General features: G+C 45.7%; 1 protein-coding gene across 1 annotated transcript in view; it reads left to right on the forward strand.

Annotated features, from left to right (window-relative positions):
• The first annotated feature begins 7,387 nt into the window (after positions 1 to 7,387).
• LOC144000406 (uncharacterized) overlaps positions 7,388 to 22,588 on the forward strand; it is a 114,453-nt gene continuing 99,252 nt past the window's right edge. Inside the window, exons 1-3 of the mRNA XM_077494221.1 lie at positions 7,388 to 7,480; positions 12,452 to 12,715; positions 17,499 to 17,771. Coding sequence (XP_077350347.1) covers positions 12,463 to 12,715; positions 17,499 to 17,771 — 526 coding nt within the window. The 5' untranslated portion in view covers positions 7,388 to 7,480; positions 12,452 to 12,462. The remainder of the gene's footprint in view (positions 7,481 to 12,451; positions 12,716 to 17,498; positions 17,772 to 22,588) is intronic.

Genomic DNA, 22,588 nt, shown 5'->3' on the forward strand with positions numbered 1-22,588 from the left:
ATGCGAGGGTGAATTCCTTTCTGGTGAACACAGTAATGCCCTGTATATTTATTGATAGAGCGGGTGGCTTGCAATGTGATATCCAGGTCTCGGGGATTGATTTGCATTCCACTTGTGCTCCAAGCCTCATTTTGAAGCTGACTTCTTTGGCATCGCCATTACACTGGCACCGCCGCTGAAGGGACAGATGCAGGAGAGGTGCGCTCTCCTACACTGAGGGAGACATGAGGAGAGGTTCGCTCTCCACTGCCATGAGGACACGTGAAGGAGAGGCCTGCCAACGGTGCACATCCCTACACCCGCAAGCTTAAGGTAAATGACCTGGGGACCCTGATGTAAGAGGGGGGGCCTTCTGGGGACACTGATTTAAGAAGGGGGCCCTCTGGGGACACTTATTTAAGAGGGGCCCTCTGGGCGTACTTATTTAGGGGAGGTCCTCTGGGGACCTTGATGTAAGAGGGGAGCCCTCTGGGCACACTGATTTAAGAGGGGGTCCTCTGGGGACACTTATTTAGGGGAGGCCCTCTGGAGACACTTATTTAGGGAAGGCTCTGGGGACCCTGATGTAAGAGTGGGGCCCTCTGGGGACACTGATTTAAGAGAGGGGCCCTCTGGGGACACTTATTTAGGGGAGGCCCTCTGGAGACACTTATTTAGGGGAGGCCCTCTGGAGACAGTTATTTAGGGAAGGCTCTGGGGACCCTGATGTAAGAGGGGAGCCCTCTGGGCACACTGATTTAAGAGGGGGTCCTCTGGGGACACTTATTTAAGAGGGGCCCTCTGGGGACACTTATTTAGGGGGGGCTCTGGGGACCTTGATGTAAGAGGGGGTACTCTGAGGATACTTATTTAGGGCAGGTCCTCTGGGGACACTTATTTAGGGAAGGCTCTGGGGACCCTGATGTAAGAGGGGAGCCCTCTGGGGACACTGATTTAAGAGGGGGACCCTCTGCGGACACTTATTTAGGGGAGGCCCTCTGGAGACACTTGTTTAGGGAAGGCTCTGGGGACCCTGATGTAAGAGGGGAGCCCTCTGGGCACACTGATTTAAGAGGGGGTCCTCCGGGGACACTTATTTAAGAGGGGCCCTCTGGGGACACTTATTTAGGGAAGGCTCTGTGGACCCTGATGTAAGAGGGGAGCCCTCTGGGGACACTGATTTAAGAGGGGGTCCTCTGAGGACACTTATTTAGGGGAGGCCCTCTGGAGACACTTATTTAGGGGGGCTCTGGGGACCCTGGTGTAAGAGGAGGGGCCCTCTGGGGAAACTGATTTAAGAGGGGGGCCCTCTGGGGACACTTATTTAGGGGATGCCCTCTAGAGAAACTTATTTAGGGGGGCTCTGGTGACCCTGGTGTAAGAGGGGGGGCCCTCTGGGGACACTTATTTAGGGGAGGCCCTCTGGAGACACTTATTTAGGGGGGGCTCTGGGGACCCTGGTGTAAGAGGGGGGGCCCTCTGGGGAAACTGATTTAAGAGGCGGGCCCTCTGGGGACACTTATTTAGGGGATGCCCTCTAGAGACACTTATTTAGGGGGGGCTCTGGGGACCCTGATGTAAGAGGGGGGCCCTCTGGGCACACTGATTTAATAGGGGGTCCTCTGAGGACACTTATTTAGGGGAGGCCCTCTGGGGACACTTATTTAGGGGGGGCTCTGGGGACCCTGGTGTAAGGGGGACTCTCTGGGGACTCTGATGTAAGGGGAGGCTCTCTGGGGACACTAATGTAAGGAGGGGCTTTGTATTGAACCCTAATGCTATTAAGCTATTGCTGTTTTTTTTAAATTGACATAATAAAGCTATGTTATAATTGCAGTTTTTTAAATTTTGGACTCTTTATTCTAAAGGAAAATTAAATTTCATAAGTTTTAAGGGGGCGGGGTTGGGGGACGGACCTGGGCAAGGTTTGGTGGGGCAACTGGTGGAGGGTAAGGTTTTTGCCTGGCTGGTAGGTCTAGACTTGAAATTTTAAGCCCTGCTCTATACCACACTATCTGTGTACAGGTCACACAACAAGGTCAGTCTGATTCAATGTCTACCCTGCTTGACCAGGATCAGAGTCTCCCCAAATGTTGATCTTTCCATTCAGACTGGTCCCCCAGATGACCTATATTACATTTTCACCTGTTATCCCGATTGTTACTATTACTCTGTTATGTTGGAAAGTTTGGGATATATCCCTTTCAAAGACCACAAGGTGCACGTTATGGAGTGGAGTGGGATGGTGGTGCCTCCGGCTGGCCCCTGACACAGCTTGCTCCTATGGGGGTGTCTGGGGCGGAGGGGGCTCTCGCCATCTCCCCAATATTTTATTAGTATTTACTTAGATATGGATATTGATAGAACTACACAACACCATTACTCTCTGTCACACCAAACTGGATAACTCAATACTGTGATCACTGTATTGTACTTTGCCTTTTTTTTTTCTGTTTTGTTACTTTTTTGAAACCCAATAAAATCTTTGAAAATAGAAAATTGATTTGGTAAAATAAAAGGCCTTTTGTGTGCAGCAGCCACCCCACTAATACTTAGAGATAAATCAACCAGCGCTAAACATATAAAATATACACAAAGCAAAAACCTGCGGCTAGAATACTATGGGGCAAAATACCAAAATCCCACAATCAGAAGTAAAAAAATAGTACAGCGCAGATATATAAACTAAAATAAATAAATAAATAGAATGCAGAATAGATAAGGGGAGTATCAAGAGTCCACAAGTGCAGAGTGTCTTCTTTCAACAAAATGAGGAGTGATGGTGTGATCCCTTCCACCGGAGGATAAGATGGACTCTCACCTTGAGCAATGGACCCCTGACAACTCAGATGGGTCAAACAGGCATATCCCCACCAGGGGTAAGTCACAGGTAACAGCTTTCCAACATCAGTGCTCCAAGGGTTAATCCTTCTCATGTCCCTTATACCAGCATAATCCCATGAAGTATATATAAAAATATAAAAGAGCAACAAATAGTGCTCTCCGTTTCAAAATTGATTAAAAAAAGCAGATTAAAATAGTACACTCACATGGTATGGCACTGCTCTCCAGTGCCGAGTTGCAGACAAAGTAATAATACAATCATAGAAACCTTCCATGCATGGATCGGCGCTGTAAACAGGCGGATGACGTCATGGCTAAAGTCACATGGTCCGTACGCGTTGCGTCCCCACAAAGTAGGCGGGACTTAATTAGCGGCCACTGATGAAGTCCCGCCTACTTTGTGGGGACGCAACGCGTACAGACCACGTGACTTTAACCGTGATGTCACCCGCCTGTTTACAACGCCGATCCGTGCATGGAAGGTTTCTATGATTGTATTATTACTTTGTCTGCAACTCGGCACTGGAGAGCAGTGCCATACCATGTGAGTGTACTATTTTAATCTGCTTTTTTTAATAAATTTTGAAACGGAGAGCACTATTTGTTGCCCTTTTATATTTTTATATATACTTCACGGGATTATGCTGGTATAAGGGACATGAGAAGGATTAACCCTTGGAGCACCGATGTTGGAAAGCTGTTACCTGTGACTTACCCACTAATACTTACCTGAGCCCCATCTCTCTCCAGCGATGTCCACGAGTGTCTCGGCTGTCCGAGACTCTTCCTCCTGATTGGCTGAGACAAAGCAGCGGCACCATTGGAGAGAGAGAGGGGGGGCATGGCCGGGCCGCAGCTCCTTTCTGAATGGACACAGGGAGCAGGGACTCGGCTTGGGTGGCCCCCATAGTAAGCTGCTTGCTGTGGGGGCACTCGATAGGAGGGAGGGGCCAGGAGCGCCAAAGCGAGACCCGAGAAGAGGAGGATCTACTGCAAAAGAGCAGGTAAGTATAAAAAATGTTGTTATTTGTATTGAAAAAAACGAGTCTTTACAATAACTTTAAGAGCATGCGTCCTGATATGGTTCAGGAGGAAGGCAGCGAACACTGCAAGCTCCGATAAGGGTCTGGTATAGATTTTTGGGGAACCCACACTTTTTTCTTCTTGTTTTTTTTTTGGTGTGGTGTTCCACTTATAAAATCCATACCAGGGTGGAAGGGTCTGGAATGTTATTTGGAGGGGACCCCATGCTTTTTTTCATGCGGTCCCTCTTAAAAACCATGCCAGATCTAAAGGGGCTGGTATGAATTATAAAGGGGTTGTAAACCCTCATGTTTTTTCACCTTAATGCAGCCTATGCGTCAAGGTGAAAAAACACCTAGCAGAGACCGGCCCCCCCAGCCCACCCCCCGTTTTACTTACCTGAGCCCTCGAAATTGACCTACGGGGAACCGCTGTCTCTCTGCCCGAGGGTTCTCGGCTCTTGATTGGATACATGGATAGCAGCGCAGCCATTGGCTCCCCACTGCTGTCAATCAATTTCAATTGGCCTGGGGGCAGGGTCGAGTCCTCCATTCGACCTCTATGGGCGCTGAATGTTGGACTCGGGAGCGTGCCCGCAAGGTGACGAAAAGAAAAAAATAACAAACATATCATGCTTACCTCCACTGTGCAGCTCGTTTTGCACAGATTGGCCCCGAACATCCTCTTCTGGGGTCCCACGGTGGATCTCGCGGCTCCTCCCCACATCTGATAACCCCCTGGTAGAATTGCTTCCCTGAGGGGGTTATCAGATGTGGGGAGGAGCCGCGAGAGGCACTTTGGATGTCTGAGTGCCCCCACAGCAAGCAGCTTACTATGGGGGCACCTCAGTCGAGTCCCAGCGCCCTGTGTCCATTCAGAAAGGAGCTGCGGCCCGGCCCCGCCCCCTCTCCCTCCAATGGTGCTGCAGCTGTGTCTCAGCCAATCAGGAGGCAGAGTCTCGGACAGCCGAGACACTCGTGGACATCGCTGGAGAGAGATAAGTATTAGGGGGTGCTGGGGTGGCTGCTGCACACAAAAGGCTTTTTATTTTACCAAATCAATTTTTTTATTTTACCTTTACAGTCACTTTAAGGGAGGCCAATGCCATTTATGTTTGTTTACACTATCCCTTCTATTTGTATACATTCATCTTTCTTTTGGGAATTCCTGGCTGACAACTGAATTTTCCAGTTGAAGATAAGTCAATGGTTGCTAGGACACTGGCAGGTGCCAGCTCCCCGACAACCAGGAGGAAGCTGTCACATTTAGTAGTGGTAATAAAACTCGCAGTACAGCTGGGAGTGTGTTTGGTTGTTTGCACAGGATTGTCCATAAACTGTATACAGTGCAGAGGTCTTATTATTTCCTCTACTGGTTGAAAGTTCTTAGCCCATACTGGTGGGCTATTTTCTCTAATGGTGAATGTTAACTCTCAAGATCAAATGTTCTAAAGCTATTTTTCTCTTAGGATTGACCGTTAGGTATCTTCCATTCGCAGGTGACGGGTCTGGTCTCTGCATTATAGTAGCCTAATCCCGCGTACACACGACCGGACTTTCCGGCAGACTAGGGCCGAATGGATTAGTCCGTCGGACAATCCGATCGTGTGTGGGCTAGTCCGATCGTTTTTAGAAAAATAAATCAGACGGACCTAGAAATAGAACATGTTTCAAATCTATCCGACTGACTCAATTTCGACGGACTAAAATCGGGAAAACCGTTCGTCTGTGTGTTGGTCCGACGGACGAAATACGACACAAGGGTAGCCATTGGCTACTGGCTATTGAACTTCCTTGTTTAGTCCCGTTTACGTCATCACGTTCAAAATGAACGGACTTTCGAACTGACTTAGTCCGTTCGTTCGGAAAGTCAGTTGGAACTCCGCCGAAAGTCCATCGGGAAGACCGTCGGGCCTAGTCTGACGGAAAGTCCAGTCGTGTGTACGCGCCATTAGTCAAAATGCCCCATAAAACGGGTGGTGCCAGATGATGGTAATTTCATTTCATGGTTTTACCCATGGCAATAGGTGGCTTAGGCCGCGTGTACACGGGCGGACTGTATGGCCAACTAAGTCCGTCAGACAATCCAACAGACAGTCCGTCCTACTTTTGAATGAACGGACTTGACCACACACGATGAACAGACAGTCCGTTGAAAGCTTGCGCGATGACGTGTACAGCACGTACGATGGGACTAGAAATAAGACGTCCAATAGACAGCAATGCAACCTTTCGCCGTGTAAATCCTTTCTGAGCATGCGCCATACTTAGTCCGTCCAACTTGCCTACTCACGAGCGGACTGTCCGCTGAAACCAAGTTGGACGGACAATATTACGGAAATTCCGAAAGACTTAGTCCGCCAGACTGTCCGCTGAAAAAGTCAAAGAGGAAGTAAACTCATATAGGGTTTACTTCCTCTTTAAGAGCTGTGTCTGCAATTCTTGAAAACTTCACCCCATATTATAAAACAGAGAGTAAGAAACAACCCAGCTATATCCTTATAGAGAGATTTCCACCATTTACAAGTTTCATAATCTCTCAGCTGTTATCTTTATTAGGTACGTTGTTAGTTTTATTGCAGTTAAAAAGGGACAAAGGTAACACTTATGCCGCCTACACGCGGCCGGACTTTTCAACAGACTAGGTCCGTCAGATATCACGATCGTGTGTGGGGGCTCCAGCGGACTTTTTTTTCCCCCCAAAAGTCAGACGGACCTAGAAATAAAACATGTTTCAAATCTTTCCGACAAACTCGAGTCCGGTCGAAAAATCCGCTCGTGTGTGTGTGCTGGTCCAACGGACGAAAAACCGGCGCTAGGGCAGCTATTGGCTACTGGCTATAAACTTCCTTATTCTAGTCCGGTCGTACGTCATCACGGTCGAATTCGATCAACTGTGAATGGAGAAAGTGATCAGAATCTTTTCCTTACATAAATTAACCTTATTATGATGATATCTTAGCCCTTGTACACGCGGTCGGAGATTCCGACAACTAAGTTGTCGGAAAATCCGATTGTACATAACGTGATGACGTTATTTCGTTACGACGGGACTACGTTCGGGCTAGTAGCCAATAGCTTTGGTCTAGGAATTTGATCTGAGCATGCGTGGCACTTTGTCCGATCGGAGGAGGCTACACATGATCGGAGTATGTCTGATCGGAGCATTTTGTCGGAAAATTTTACCGGCAAGTTGGAAAACTTGGTCCGTCGGATATTCCGACGGAAACAGTCCAATGCAGACCACACACAATCGGAATATCCGACACAACGGTCCGATAGGAAACATTCCGTCGCAATCTCTGACCGTGTGTACAAGGGCTTAGGCAATAGGAATGAAAAAAAAGAACCCCAAGGTTTTTTTTTTATAAAACATTCCCCTTTTTGACATTATAATGTACACGGATCTTCTTTCAGGAGGTCATCAGAGCACATTGAGAATGTTAGAGGACATCTGTATGAGTTAATATTTACATTGTAGTCTGGGACTCGCTGTGATCTCCCTCCCTCTCGTCCTCCTCCTCCTCCTCCCTCTCGTCCTCCATCTCCTCCTCCTCCTCCTCTTGACGTTAGTTTCACTTTCACTGGAACTTTGCCCCTTTCTATATCAGGAGGAGACGGGACCCCAACATACAGTAAGGGCAGAAATCCTGCAAAGGGGCAAATGGTGGGGGTGGGGTCAGATACCAGATCAGACAATGAGATGCAATGAAGCAGTTGGAGGAGTCTGGGAGGAAACAAAAGATACCTCAATCATACAACAGATACATTATTATACAACATACACAGCAATATACAACAGATACATTATTATACAACATACACAGCAATATACAACAGATACATTATTATACAACATACACAGCAATATACAACAGATACATTATTATACAACGTACACAGCAATATACAACAGATACATTATTATACAACATACACAGCAATATACAACAGATACAACAATAAATAAAGGTACACTAGAAGGAAAATAAAACAACATACTCTACAATTGATACATTATAAAGCATTTACTACAATATACATCAGACACATTATTATACAAAAAGATACCTTATAAAGAAGATACAATAATATACAACAAATGCAATATAAAGAAGATACAAAAATATATAAGCCCTTGTACACACGGTCGGAGATTCTGACGGAATGTTTCCTATCGGACCGTTTTGTCGGATATTCCGACTGTGTGTGGTCTCCATCGGACTGTTTCCATCGGAATATCCGACGGACTTGCCGGTAAAATTTTCAGACAAAATGCTCCGATCGGACATACTCCGATCATGTGTAGCCTCCTCCGATCGGACAAAGTGCCACGCATGCTCAGATCAAATTCCTAGACCAGGGATCCTCAAACTACGGCCCTCCACCTGTTGCAAAACTACACATCCCGTAAGGCAGTGTTTCTCAAATCCAGTCCTCAGGCCCCCCCAACAGGTCATGTTTTCAGGATTCCCCTCAGATGAAACGGCTGTGGTAATTGCTAAGGCAGTGAAACTGATCAAATCACCTGTGAAAAATAATGGAAAACCTGAAAACATGACCTGTTGGGGGGGCCTGAGGACTGGATTTGAGAAACACTGCCGTAAGGCATTGTAAAACTCTGACATTCACAGACATGATTAGGCATGATGGGAATTGTAGTTCCTGAACAACTGGAGGGCCATAGCTTGAAGACCCATGTCCTAGACCAAAGCTATTGGCTACTAGCCTGAACGTAGTCCCGTCGTAACGAAATAACGCCATCACGTTATGTACAATCGGATTTTCCGATAATTTAGTCCGACCGTGTGTATGCAACATCACTTCCGGACCTCTTCCGGAATTAATCCGTTGGAATTACTCCGACGGATTTGGTTGTCGGAATCTCTGACCATGTGTACAAGGGCTAATAGATACATTTTTAAGAAAATACAACAATATACAACAGATACATTGCAAAGCAGATCAAATAAATACATTATTAAAAAAAGATACAAAAATACCCCAACATACAGAGTAAGGGCGGAAATTCTGAGAAATGGGGGAAATGGTGGGGGTGGGGTCAGATAACGGATCAGAGGGGAGACGCAAAGAAACAGGTGGAGGAGTCTGGGAGGAAACAAAAGATACCTCAGCATACAACAGATACATTATTATACAACATACACAGCAATATACAACATATGCAACAATAAGAAAAGGTACACTAGAAGGAAAATACAACAATATACTCTACAACAGATACATTGTAAAGCATTTACTACAATATACAACAGACACGTTATTATACAAAAAAAGATACATTATAAAGGAGATAAAACACATAGAGTACATTTTAAAGAAAATACAACAATATACAACAGACACATTACAAAGCAAATCAAATAAATACATTATTAAAAAAAAAAAGATACAAAAATACCCCAACATACAGAGTAAGGGTGGAAATTCTGAGAAATGGGGCAAATGGTGGGGGTGTGGTCAGATAACAGATCAGAGGGAAGACGCAAAAATATATAATAGATATATTTTAAAGAAAATACAATAATATACAACAGATACATTGCAAAGCAGATCAAATAAATACATTATAAAAAAAGATACAAAAATACCCCAACATACAGAGTAAGGGCGGAAATTCTGAGAAATGGGGGAAATGGTGGGGGTGGGGTCAGATAACGGATCAGACAATGAGACACAAAGAAACAGGTGGAGGAGTCTGGGAGGAAACAAAAGATACCTCAGCATACAACAGATACATTATTATACAACATACACAGCAATATACAACAGATGCAACAATAAGAAAGGGTACACTAGAAAGAAAATACAACAATATACTCTACAATAGATAAATTGTAAAGCATTTACTACAATATACAACAGACACGTTATTATACAAAAGATGCATTATAAAGGAGATACAACAATATACAACAAATAGAGGACATTATAAGGAAACAAAAAAATAAAAAGTACACAAACCCTTTCAAAGGTCCCCAAAAAAATGACATAGCAGACCCTTAAAGAGGAAGTAAACCCTGATGGGTGTTACTTCCTCTTTCATTCCCTGCAAAGGCAAAGCATAATGGACTACTATGCATCGCATCGCATCGCATCGCATCGCATAGTAGCCCATTATGTGTCACTTACCTGACATAGGAGCCAGCGAAGTCACCGCTGTCCCCTGTAGTCCGGCGCATCCATCTTCTCGGTGGGGTCTCGCAACTCCGCCGCTGTCATTCGGCAAAGCCGCAATGACGTCACTCCCGCGCATGTGCACGGGAGCCTACACGCGCGGCATCACCCGGCATTTTCGTCATTGACAATACCGCAATCAGTGCGCCTGTGCGCCGCTGTCTACGGCGCATGCGCCGTAGACAGCAGTGCCTGTCTTCGGGCAAATATCTCCTAAACCGTGTAGGTTTAGGAGATATTTCTTGGACCTACAGGTAAGCCTTAATCTAGACTTACCTGTAGGTCAAAGTGGTTTGTAAGGGTTTGCAACCACTTTAAGCCCCATACACACTATCAGATTTTCTGCTGATTGTTTCCTTCAAATTTACCAAAACCATGTAGTAGAAGGGCCGGCCTGATTGCATACACATTGAAGCTCCTAAGGTTTGACCTCATATTATATGGTTTTGGTAAATCTGAAGGAAAAAAATCAGCATAAAATCTGATAGTGTGTATGGGGCTTTAGATTGCCTGTGTGCTGTTTTTTTTTAAAAGCTGTCATGTAATATGCTGCCTATTTTAACCTTTTTCCTTTGTAAATATCACCAAAAATACAACACAAAATGTGCATCATTTAACTTAAACAAAGTGAAAAATATAAAATAAAAAAATACAAAAAAATAAAAATAAGTAAATAAAATGTAAATAATGTGATGTACATGACCAAATCTGAAAAAAAAAAATTGTGATTTAGAATTTTGGAATTTTTATACTTTTAACATTATACTGTTGGTTATGAAGCAAATAGTTCTCATATATATATTGTTATTACGATGTTGTTAAGGGAATATTTTTTATATTTAAAAAAATACCATTGCATGCCCCCCCTCCCCCCAGCCCCCTTGTGATGCAGAGGTTACATGCATGTTATGTCTAGGGGTAGAGGAAAAGGCTGTAGTACATACAATGCCAGACCTGGAGGTAGCTGGAGACCAGGTCACACTCCTACTGGAGCACAGAATAACCTTTGCAGGGGTGGGGGGGCGGACTATAATTATTATTATTTTTCTGGTGCCTGCTTTGATTTTAAAACTACATGAACCTCTTATGCAGGGGTGGACTGACCATTCGGGCACTCGGGCACTGCCCAAGGGGCACTGACTAAGGGGCCCCATCAGAGTTGCCAGCCTCAATAAAACCAGGGACAGTATGTAAAAATCTGTGTTTTTTTTTTTTTATCCCAAGATTATAGCTGCCCCAAATCTCCAGTACCTATTCTGTGTGGGTATATTGTGTGTATACTGTATGTGTGTGTGTGTGTGTATACTGTGTGGTCCCATAATCGATTGCCTGGGGGTCCTATAATCTTTTCCTATTGCCTGGGTGCCCCATAATCTTCTCCTATTGCCTGGGTGCCCCATAATCTTCTCCTATTGCCCGGGGCCCCCATAATCTTCTCCTACTGCCCGGGGGCCCCATATTCTTCTCCTATTGCCCCGGGGCCCCCATAATCTTCTCCTATTGCCCGGGGCCCCCATAATCTTCTCCTACTGCCCGGGGGCCTCATATTCTTCTCCTATTGCCCGGAGCCCCCATAATCTTCTCCTATTGCCCAGGGGCCTCATAATCGTCTCCTATTGCCTGGGGGCCCCATAATCTCCTATTGCCCGGGGGCCCCCATAATCTTCTTCTATTGCCCAGGAGCCTCATAATCGTCTCCTATTGCCTGGGGGCCCCATAATCTCTTATTGCCTGGGGGCCTCATAATCTCCTATTGCCCGGGGGCCCCATAATCATCTCCTATTGCCCGGGGGCCCCCATAATCTTCTCCTATTGCCCAGGAGCCTCATAATGTCTCTTATTGCCTGGGGGCCTCATAATCTCCTATTGCCCGGGGGCCCTATAATCTTCTCCTATGGCCCGGGGCCCTCATAATCTTCTCCTATTGCCCAGGGGCCTCATAATCTTCTCCTATTGCCTGGGGGCCCCATAATCTCCTATTGCCCGGGGGGCCCCATAATCTACTCCTATTGCCCGGGGGCCCCATGAGTTGTCAGTCCGCCCCTGCTCTTATGCTACCCTGACCACAGGATGAAAGGTAGGATGGCGGCATTGTCATCCTATTACCAGAAGTTGAAACATAATTGACTTGCAGTATAGACTAGTTATATAACACTACTGGGGGGGAGGCAGTAGTGTCTAATTGCATTATTATTGTCATTTTTCTTCTTGCCCATTTCCATGTTCCACACTTTGCCCCGTAGCTCCATTTTCTTTATCCGATATCTTGCTGGGTAAAGAGGTTGAGGTCCTCAGAAGGCTCCTTAGAAAGAGGTCAGGAAGACAGACAACGGCCCATTTTTATAATAACTCTATTTTTTTTTTCTTCTATGTTTTCACCCAGAGAATTGTGTTTTTTTTTTCCCTAGAAGATCCAATAATGACGCCAACGGTTGGAATATTCTCCAGGTCTGGAGATATTGAATACGCCTGGTTAACGGGCCGGCTAGAAAAACACCACAAAGTTCTTCCCATCTACATATCTAATAGGAATCGCCATGTCCTGATACAATCCCTCAGCCAATGCCAATTCGCCATATTGTATCACACCAAAAACAGAGGCCGGATTAATATCACCGATGTCACCGATTCTATCTACGATGATGAGATAAACCTGCTGTCCGACAGACTTGGTGAGCAAAAAAAGCAATTTTTTTTTTTAAGCCTAAACTGTCCAGTATATGTGTAATTTGCAATATGGGAAGATCGGAAATCGATCACTAAAATCCAATATGAGATTTACAATGTTGAAGCTGAGCTCCTATCAGACAATTATTTGCATTCATTGACAACATGGCCTCCATGGAGCAGGGCAGCCGCTTTCACAGGGATCAACCAGGTATGCAACATGGAATATTAGTCCTAGCTGGACCCATGGTAACTATGCAAACATGGACTTCAGCTTTACCCATTTGAGTACCAGCCTGTAATACCCCTTCATTACCAGGCAATTTTTGGGGGTTTTCAGTGCTGTGATCGTTTGACTGACAATTACTTGGTCATGCGTAACTGTACACAAAGGAGTCTTATACAATTTTTTTGAGACTGATAGAGCTGTCTTTTGGCGGTGTTTAACCGGTTCCCGACCAGCGCACACCGATGTACGTCGGCAGAATGGCACGGCAGGCATATTGGCGTACAGGTACGCCCAATCTTTAATGCCGCCCTGCCGTCGCGAGCACGCCGCCAGCAGCGCGCTCGCATGCTGGTCGGGACCCCCGTGAGTCCGGTCGCGGGTCCCGCGGACTCAATCGCCTCACGGGGCGGCTGAACAGAGAGATGCCATTGTAAACAGCATCTCCCCGTTCTGCCTAGCAACAAGTGACGCTGATCTCTGCTCCATGTGATTGGAGCAGAGATCAGTGTTCACTAAATGAAAGACCAGCCCCCCCCCCAACCGTTAGTGACACGCCCCGCCGTTGTAAACAGCATCTCCCCGTTCTGCCTAGCAACAAGTGATGCTTATCTCTGCTCCATGTGATTGGAGCAGAGATCAGTGTTCACTAAATGAAAGCCCAGCCCCCCCCACAGTTAGTAACACACCCCTAGGAACACTTAACCCCTACACTGCCACCCACTGGTTAACCCTTTCATTGCCTGTGTCATTTACACAGGAATCACTGCATTTGTATAGCACTGATTGCTGTATAAATGACAATGGTCCCAAAAATGTGTCAAAAATGTCCGATGTGTCCGCCATAATGTCGCAGTCACAAAAATAAAAATTGCTGATCACCGCCATTACTAGTAAAAAAAAAACATTATTAATAAAAATGCCATAAAACTATGTCCTATTTTGTAAACACTATAACTTTTGCGCAAACCAATCAATAATCGCTTATTGCATTTTTTTTTACTAAAAATATGTAGAAGAATACGTATCGGCCTAAACTGAGGGAAAAAAATATATTTTTTATATATTTTTGGGGGATATTTATTATAACAAAAAGTAAAAAATATAGCATTTTTTTTCTAAATTGTCGCTCTATTTTTGTTTATAGCGCAAAAAATAAAAAACGCAGGGGTGATCAAATACCACCAAAAGAAAGCTCTATTTGTGGGAAAAAAAGGACGTCAATTTTGTTTGGGAGCCACGTCGCACGACCGCGCAATTGTCAGTTAAATCGACGCTGTGCTGAATCGCAAAAAGTGGTCTGGTCTTTGGCCAGCAAAATGGTCCGGGGCTGAAAGTGGTTAATAACTGCTGTTTTTTTTTTCACACAGATGGTGATCCATTCATTCTCTGCCCATTAGTAATTACTGATCTCTATCTTTCCCCTGTTGTAAGGGGAAGGGGAGGGATCAGCACTATAAACAGTACCATATGATTGCTGTGTAGACCAATCACAGTGATCACATGGTACCCAAACCCATCAGATTGGGTGCTTTCTTTGTGTCAGTGGTGTAACTAGAACCTTCAGGTCCCTGGTGCAAGAAGAGCCCCTCTGTCACCCGGCCAGGGCCCTTCCCTTCGAGCCCGGTGGCGGAACACCAGGGCCCAGTCACAAATGCAAACTTTGTGACCCTGGAATTTCCACCACTGGTGTTAATATTTTTTTTCTGTTTTTGTTATTTTATTTTTTTTATTTTTTTACCATTTTCTTTTTTGCACAATATTATTATTTTTTTAATTAATTATTTTTTCTAGGAGCCCTGTTAGTGCCGGTTCACACTAGTGTGATGCGAGAACCCTGCGAATCAACTGCGGGTTCCCGCATTGCACTTGACACGCACAGCAGTTCACACTGCCATATGCGATCTCATGGGGAGGGTCATTATATGTTAACGACACCCCCATTTCAGCTCGCATATCACACTGCAAACTGACAGTTCGGACATGAATCGGATCGCATATGTGTGAACACACATGCGATACGATTCTGGTCCCAACAGAAAAAAGGGTCCTGTGCATGTTTGGACCGAATGCGGTGCGATATCAGCCATACTATCTGAATGGCTGACATCGCACCCACACAGACATCGCATGTAATGTGAACAGCCGTGTGCTGCGAATTACATGCGATGTCTGGCATCGCGCTAGTGTGAACCGGCAGTTAGGGGGCTTTGATGAGATATCAGGGGTCTAAACCGACCTCTGATGCTCCACCTTTGAGAAAGAGAAAGGAGACTAAGGACACAGTCCTCGATCTCCATCTCTGAAGCCTCACCTGCACAGAATGAATGGACAGGAATAGCTCTGTACAGAGGCTTCCCGTTCATTTATAAACAGAAGCACAGTAAACACCATTTCCATTAGGACCAGGAAGGGGCTGGTAAATTACACATTTACCGTCTTCTTCTCCATTCTCAATCCTGACAGCATCTCCTGCAGTGGATGGCAGGAGAAGGTAAGGGGGAAGTCGGCAGAGCTTCTGGGGATGGGGGGGGGGCACAGAGTCTAGGAGAACACACAGGTGAGCAGCAGAAAGAAGCTGGCTAGGAGGAGAGGCGGGGGCGCCTGCATATAGAAGAAACTATCTCTCAAATTTTCTCCTGCACCTGCTGAATGCATGCTTCTCCTCCTCTTCCTCGTGAAGCAGCTGCAGGAGGAAAATGAAGAGATGGGTTCCTCTATATCAGGGATATGCAATTAATGGACCTCCAGCTATTTCAGAACTACAAGAGCCCATGAGGCATAGCAAGACTCTAACAGCCACAAGCATGACACCCAGAGGCAGAAGCATGATGAGACTTGTAGTTTTGCAACAGCTGGAGGTCCACTAATTGCATATCCCTGCTCTATATGCAGGCGCCCCCGCCATTCCTCCTATCTAGGTGTACGGGGGGGGGGGGGGCTGTACAGGCCCCCTGGAGCATGAGGCTGGGTCGCAATTGTGACCAATGCGACCCCTGTAGGTACGGCTCTGCTCTGTGTAATGTGTCTTATGACAGCTCAGAGCACAGCATTCGCTGAGCAAATTGGTCACCTGACAGCCAGTTATCCAGTGGCGTTCATAAACAGCACTGGGCAAATAAAGGGCTGCTAAACCATTGTTGAAAAAACTTACCCCAGTAGAAAAGTGGTAAGGGCTTATTTTCACTGGTGGCAAACAGGGCAGTTTTTGGCCATTTTTTCCACTCCCAAATTGCCCTAAAATTGCCCCTTACCTTTGCAACAATATAATTGATGGCTCACAAAAGCAAAGTGCAGTATCCTCCTCCAACTTCCGAACCACAGGGTGGTCATGCATGTTTGAAAACCCTTGATCGTGTAACAAAAACATGAGGATAATTTTTTAAGTGATTGCAAGGACTGCCGGTGTTCTGCCATATAGTGTCATGGCCATGATATAGTGTCCGCCTCGTACTGCGCATGCGCAGTACGGAGCAGACAAAGCTTCGGAAAATCTCCGAAGCTGAACGGCGCCTGCGCCGTGAGTGGAGGTGGTAGCCCCACCATCCAAGCGGACATAGAGTTGTGAATATTAAAGGGCCCCATGCTCGCCACGCTTCGGGCTCGGCCTCGCTGCGCTCGGCTCTTTTATATTCCTGCTCTATGTCCACTTGGATAGTGGGGATAGAACCTGGACTCACGGCGCAGGCGCCGTTCATCCTCGGCAATTTTCGGAATCTGTATTGCTGTGTACTGCACATGCACAGTACACTGCAGACACTATCAGATGGGGGACCTTATATGATAGGACACCGGTGCTTGAAAAAGGGTGGAGGAGATCATCAGATGGAAAAAAAGAGTTAAAACGATGAAAGCAGGATTCTATATAAAATATAAAAAAAGACATAGAATTGTTTACGATACACCATGGCCCATTTCATCTAGTTCACACAAAGTTGCCCCTATCATAAAAGGGCCACATGATTTTGTTTTTCCCCCAGACAGGTTGCATTCACACCTGAGCGTAGCGTTTTCAAGCAGAAAATCGCACAAATTTACATCGAATTTTCAGCGTTTTTTTACCGTGATTTCGCTGCGCTTTTTCACGGCGTTTTGCCGCGATTTTGTGCAGGGCAAAAGGTCACCAATGTAAAAAGAAGAAAAACGCCCAAATCTGCTCGAATCGAGCGACAAAAAAGGGTCCGGAACTTGTTTGAGCTTCAGGCGACATGGAGTGGAGATGTGTACCATCTCCATTGAGAATAATAGATTTTTTCCCCCTCTAGCGTTTTGTAGCTTCAGGCTTCAAGCTACAAAATGCTCAGCTGTGAATGGGGCCTAAAGGTTCTCAGCCCTACCGTTTTTTTTTTGCTGCCACATTGTCCCATAGCCAGGACGTACTCTCATTGGTCCTGGCCACACGGACCAACCGCTCTCCATTGTCATTATAAGCCACAAAAGCGCAATGCAGTGACCTTGACCTACATCATGGCAGGAAACATGTTCTTTTATGATATATATGTATTGTGGGTAGTATGGAAGTAGATTGATGATGGATTTGACCCTTTTCCCTTGTATCACAGGACCAAGTAAAGTCTTTGCAATAATTGATGATCTGGAGGACAGCAGTGAGGAGACCAAGAACAGAATCCTGAACAGTCAGCCCACCCTTCTGGGGAAGACTGAGGGGAAGGTCTTCCTCTTCACCAAAGAGGAGAAGAAAAACCAGCAAAGGTTGGGAGATAAAGTACAGCCGATAATTGATCTGATCCAAAGGGGTACGTTCAAGGCTCGAAAACCCACTGAAGAGCCTTACCGAAAGAGAAGAGAAGAGAACATACCTAAACCTGAACAAGGTGCGAAAAATCCAAAAACATACTCATTTGTATTTCTATACATTGTGTAAAACTCAACTTTAAAGGCTAAGTTCACCTTTTGTAACATGTTCACACCAGCACCTTCACCTGCACCCCCCCCCCCTCCCTATTCGCTTTCACAACCTAAAATAAAATGGCCGCCCACCTGGCCACGTCATTCATTCACAGTGTTCTGTGAATAGGAAAACTACCTTTGCAGCTGTAACTGCCTCTCAGTATCGGAGGTATGGGCAGATGGCCACACAGACAGCCTTCAGGAGCGTGGCATTACACCCATGATCTGCTAACCATGGGTGCAATGCTTTAAAGGTCCCTAATAAAAAAAAAATTTTTACCTGCAAAAAAAATTTGCATTTATTATTATTATTTTTTAAGTGAACATATCCTTTAGCACTATTCGAGTAGGAAAAGTGTAAAACGCCTGTCAATTTTTTGTGTCCCCACTGGATAGATTCACTCTTTTTATATGTCCTGGTCACCATTGTTACTGAGACAGAAAGTCATGGGAAATCTAAAATTTTACAATTGTCACCATGCAGAAGGAAAGCATAAATCTCCAGATGGGGACATCTGTTCTTTGTCACAACTGTCTAAGCCCCTGTACACACGGTCGGACATTCTGCCAACCAAATCCGTCGGATTTTGTCCGTCGGATCTTGTCCGAAACTGTTGCATACACACGTTCGGACTAAGTTGTCGAAAAAAACGATCTTTCAGAACGTGATGACGTAATTTTGTTACGATGGGACTACGTTCAGGCTAGTAGCCAATAGCTTTGATGTAGGAATTTGATCTGAGCTTGCGTGGCACTTGGTCCGATCAAAATTCTCTACACATGATCGGAGTATGTCCGATCGAACCAGTTGGTCGGAAAATATTTCCAACAAGTTGGAAAATTGGGTCCGACGGATATTCCGACGGAATCAGTCCGATGCAGACCACACACAGTCGGATTATCCGACAACACGGTCTGATAGGACTAGGATAGGATAGGATTCTCCGACCGTGTGTACAAGGGCTTAGGGGGCATTTTCCTTTGCATTTTAGGGATTTCCTCCGTTTTCCTATTGCAGAAGAAGAAGTGAAGGGAAACATCCCCAATGGGACACAGACATTAAAAATAGAAATTCCAAAAACGAACAACCCAAGAGGCACTGAGATTTCAGCCCTTACCCCTATAGGGCTGTGAAAACAGAGAAATGAATCAAGGAACTCACTGGTTCTGATTAGGCAGCTCATAACACGACATGGAGTACGTACATGAGTATGTAGCAACATCAAACTAAGGGAGCTTCAGATCAAATGGTGCAAATTGCTCCAATGGATCACAGATAAATAAAAAAACGTGTTTTGGTTGACAAAAACACTCCTCCTATATCAGGGCTTGAGATGTAAACAAGAACTTGATGGACTCAAGGAACACTTTCCTATGTTAATCTGTAAGGAAAGGTACCATGTACCTTTGGTTGGAGGCTGATCTGGCTAGAGGGCTTCCCTTGCTGCTCTGGTCCAAGCACTTTTGAATGTGGTGACAGAGGTACAAGGCTGAAAGAAGCATGGGTGCCATTAGCTTGGTAGTGGGTGGCTGACCGGGACACAAATGTAGTCATGGTGAGCCAGGGTCATAGACGGTGAGGCACAAGATAGTGTAGTCAGGCAGCAGGCTGAGATCAATACCAGGGAAGCAGGCAGAGCAAGGTCCAGTAGCAAGCTGAGATCAGTACCAGGGAAGCAGGCAGGGCAAGGTCCAGTAGCAAGCTGAGATCATTACCAGGGAAGCAGGCAGAGCAAAGTAGCAAGCCAAGGTCAGTACCAGGGAAGCAGGTAGAGCATAGTCAGAGATGAACCGAGGTCAGTACCAGAGAAGCAGGTAGAGCGTAGTCAGAGACGAGCCGAGGTCAGTATCAGGGAACAGGTAGAGCGTAGTCAGAAGCGAGCCGAGGTCAGTATCAGGGAACAGGTAGAGCATAGTCAGAGACGAGCCGAGGTCAGTACCAGAGAAGCAGGTAGAGCATAGCCAGAGGCAAGCCGAGGTCAGTACCAGAGAAGCAGGTAGAGCATAGCCAGAGGCAAGCCGAGGTCAGTACCAGGGAACAGGTAGAGCATAGTCAGAGACGAGCCAAGGTCAGTACCAGAGAAGCAGGTAGAGCATAGTCAGAGACAAGCCGAGGTCAGTACCAGAGAAGCAGGTAGAGCATAGCCAGAGGCAAGCCGAGGTCAGTACCAGAGAAGCAGGTAGAGCATAGTCAGAGACGAGCCAAGGTCAGTATCAGGGAACAGGTAGAGCGTAGCCAGAGGTAAGCCGAGGTCAGTACCAGGGAACAGGTAGAGCGTAGTCAGAGGCGAACCAAGGTCAGTACCCAGAAATGAAAGGGCAAGGTCAAGAGCAAGCCTGGTCAGCAACAGGAAGTCATTAAGCACAGGAGCACAGGTAATGGGAGAGCTGAAGAATATCCAGTATTTAGCACACATCAGGGCCTCCTTTAAATAGGCAGTTGCCATCTTTGCCTCTGTTTAATCTTCAACTGCCATGGTGCTGCACACGTGATCATCAGATATGACACCACCCATTGGATGGTTTGACAGTTTGGTTGAGAGCACAACCAATGTGCTGCACATGCCAGGAGCGTAACTGTTTTTTGAAACTGTTTAATCGATGGGTTTACTTCCTCTATGAATGTGAATTAGGACCCCTCTCTCTTTTTTTACTTTATGATACATTTTAGTGTGAAGACATATAAGCTTCTTACAGTTATCTGTGCTAATCTTCCACCATGGTGAACTTCAACAGCAAGCCACGTAGTAGCAGTTCTTGTAGGTCTATGGTAATGCTGGTCCAATAAGAGAGGTCATTCTCCTTTATGAAGGTTAACCTGTAGTAAAGGCACAGGGGGAGATTTACTTAAACCAGAGAGTGCAAAATCTGGTGCAGCTCTGCATAGAAACCAATCAGCTTCCAGGTTTTAGTGTCAAAGTTTACTTGAACAAGCTGAAGTTAGAAGCTGATTGGCTACCATGCACAGCTGCACCAGATTCTGAGTGCTTACGTTTTATTAAATCTCCCCGACAGTGCATAGAGAAGTAGTCAGCGTCCTGGTTATGGTATTCGGCTGCTTTCTCTCCTAACCAGTCCAGTAAATGAACTTCTTGGCAGATAATCTGTTCTTGGGTATAGCGTTAGGAATGCCCAGTCAAATAATCGACCACCTTCATTTCCACATGGATACTTTGACCTCCCTCAGTTTAATTTATCCCCAGGTTTTAGAATGAATTTCATCCAGTTTTAATTATTATTATTATTATACACGATTTATATAGCGCCAACAGTTTACGCAGCGCTTTACAATGTATAGGGGGGACAACACAATTACAGTACAAAACAGAAGGTACAGGAGGGCCCGGCTCAGAGAGCTTACATTCTAAAGGGAGGGGGTGGTGGTACAAAAGGTAATAGCTGCAGAGAATGCTTTGATGGGGGCGGCTCGGGGACAGTTGTTAGGTGGGTGTGGGATAGACTTCCCTGAATAAATGAGTTTTCAGGGATCTCCTAAAGGTGGACAGGGCAGGGGCTGACCAGACAGACTGGGGCAGGGAGTTCCAGAGGATGGGAGAGGCTCTTTAGAAGTCCTGAAGGCAAGCATGGGAGGAGGTAACAAGGGAGCTGGAGAGCAGGAGGTCCTGGGAGGAGCGGAGGGGGGCGATTTGGGCGATATCTGCAGATGAGGTTGGTGATGTAGATGGGGGGGGGGGGGGCGATATTGCCAATGACCTTGCATGTTATGGTTAGCATTTTGAATTTTACACGGTGGCGGAGGGGAAGCCAGTGAAGGGATTGGCAGGGAGGGGTGGCAGAGGTGTATTAGTCTAGCAGCAGAATTCATAATAGACTGAAGGGGGGGGGAGGAGCCTGCGTAAGGGTAGGCCAATAAGGAGAGAGTTGCAGTAGTCAAGGCGGGAAATAATCAAGGAGTGAAGAAGTTGCTTTGTGAAAAAAAAAAAAAAAATGTAATAAGTTGCTTTGTGAAAAAAAAATAATAATAATAATTAGTAAAAAAAAAAAATTACAAATCATATGCCTAAGCCCTGAAGAATGAATGAATGAATGAATGAAATACTTATATAGCGCACAATGCGAACTGAATCGCCTCTAGGCGCTGTGGCGAGCTTTGATCATCTGCTAAAAGAGGAAGGTATTGAGTTTTTTCCTAAAAGCCAGGTGATTTTCTTCCAGGCGGATGTTGATTGGTAGAGCATTCCATAGCCGAGGCCCTTGGACAGCGAATCTCCGATCCCCCTTGGATTTATACCGGGCTTTGGGCACGAGGAGGAGGTTTTTGTTGGCTGATCGAAGACTGCGGTTTGGTGTGTAAGGATTTATTTTCGCCATTAGGTATTGCGGAGCTTCTCTATGCACGCATTTGTGGGTGAGGCAAAGGGTCTTGAACGTGATCCGATTTTTTACGGTTAGCCAATGTAAGCTCCTCAGTGAAGGAGAAATGGATTCCCAGGGTTTTTTTCCTGTTATCAGCCTTGCCGCCGTGTTTTGGATCAGTTGTAATCGCGCAAGTTGATATTGTGGTAATCCTATGTAAAGCGAGTTTGCGTAGTCCAGTCGTGAATTAATGATTGTTCCAACTACCACTGCTTTGTCATTCTTTGGGATAAAAGGGATGAGTCTGCGAAGCATGCGCAGCAGATGGTGAGATCCACTGACTACTGCTCCTATTTGCGCATCCATTGACATTTGTGCGTCTAAAATAACCCCGAGACTCTTGGCTTTGGTCTTTGGGGAGATA

The sequence above is a fragment of the Lithobates pipiens genome, unplaced genomic scaffold (genome assembly GCF_037356315.1).
Source record: "Lithobates pipiens isolate NorthernLeopardFrog02 unplaced genomic scaffold, aLitPip1_a1.2 Scaffold_22, whole genome shotgun sequence".
NCBI lineage: Eukaryota > Metazoa > Chordata > Amphibia > Anura > Ranidae > Lithobates > Lithobates pipiens.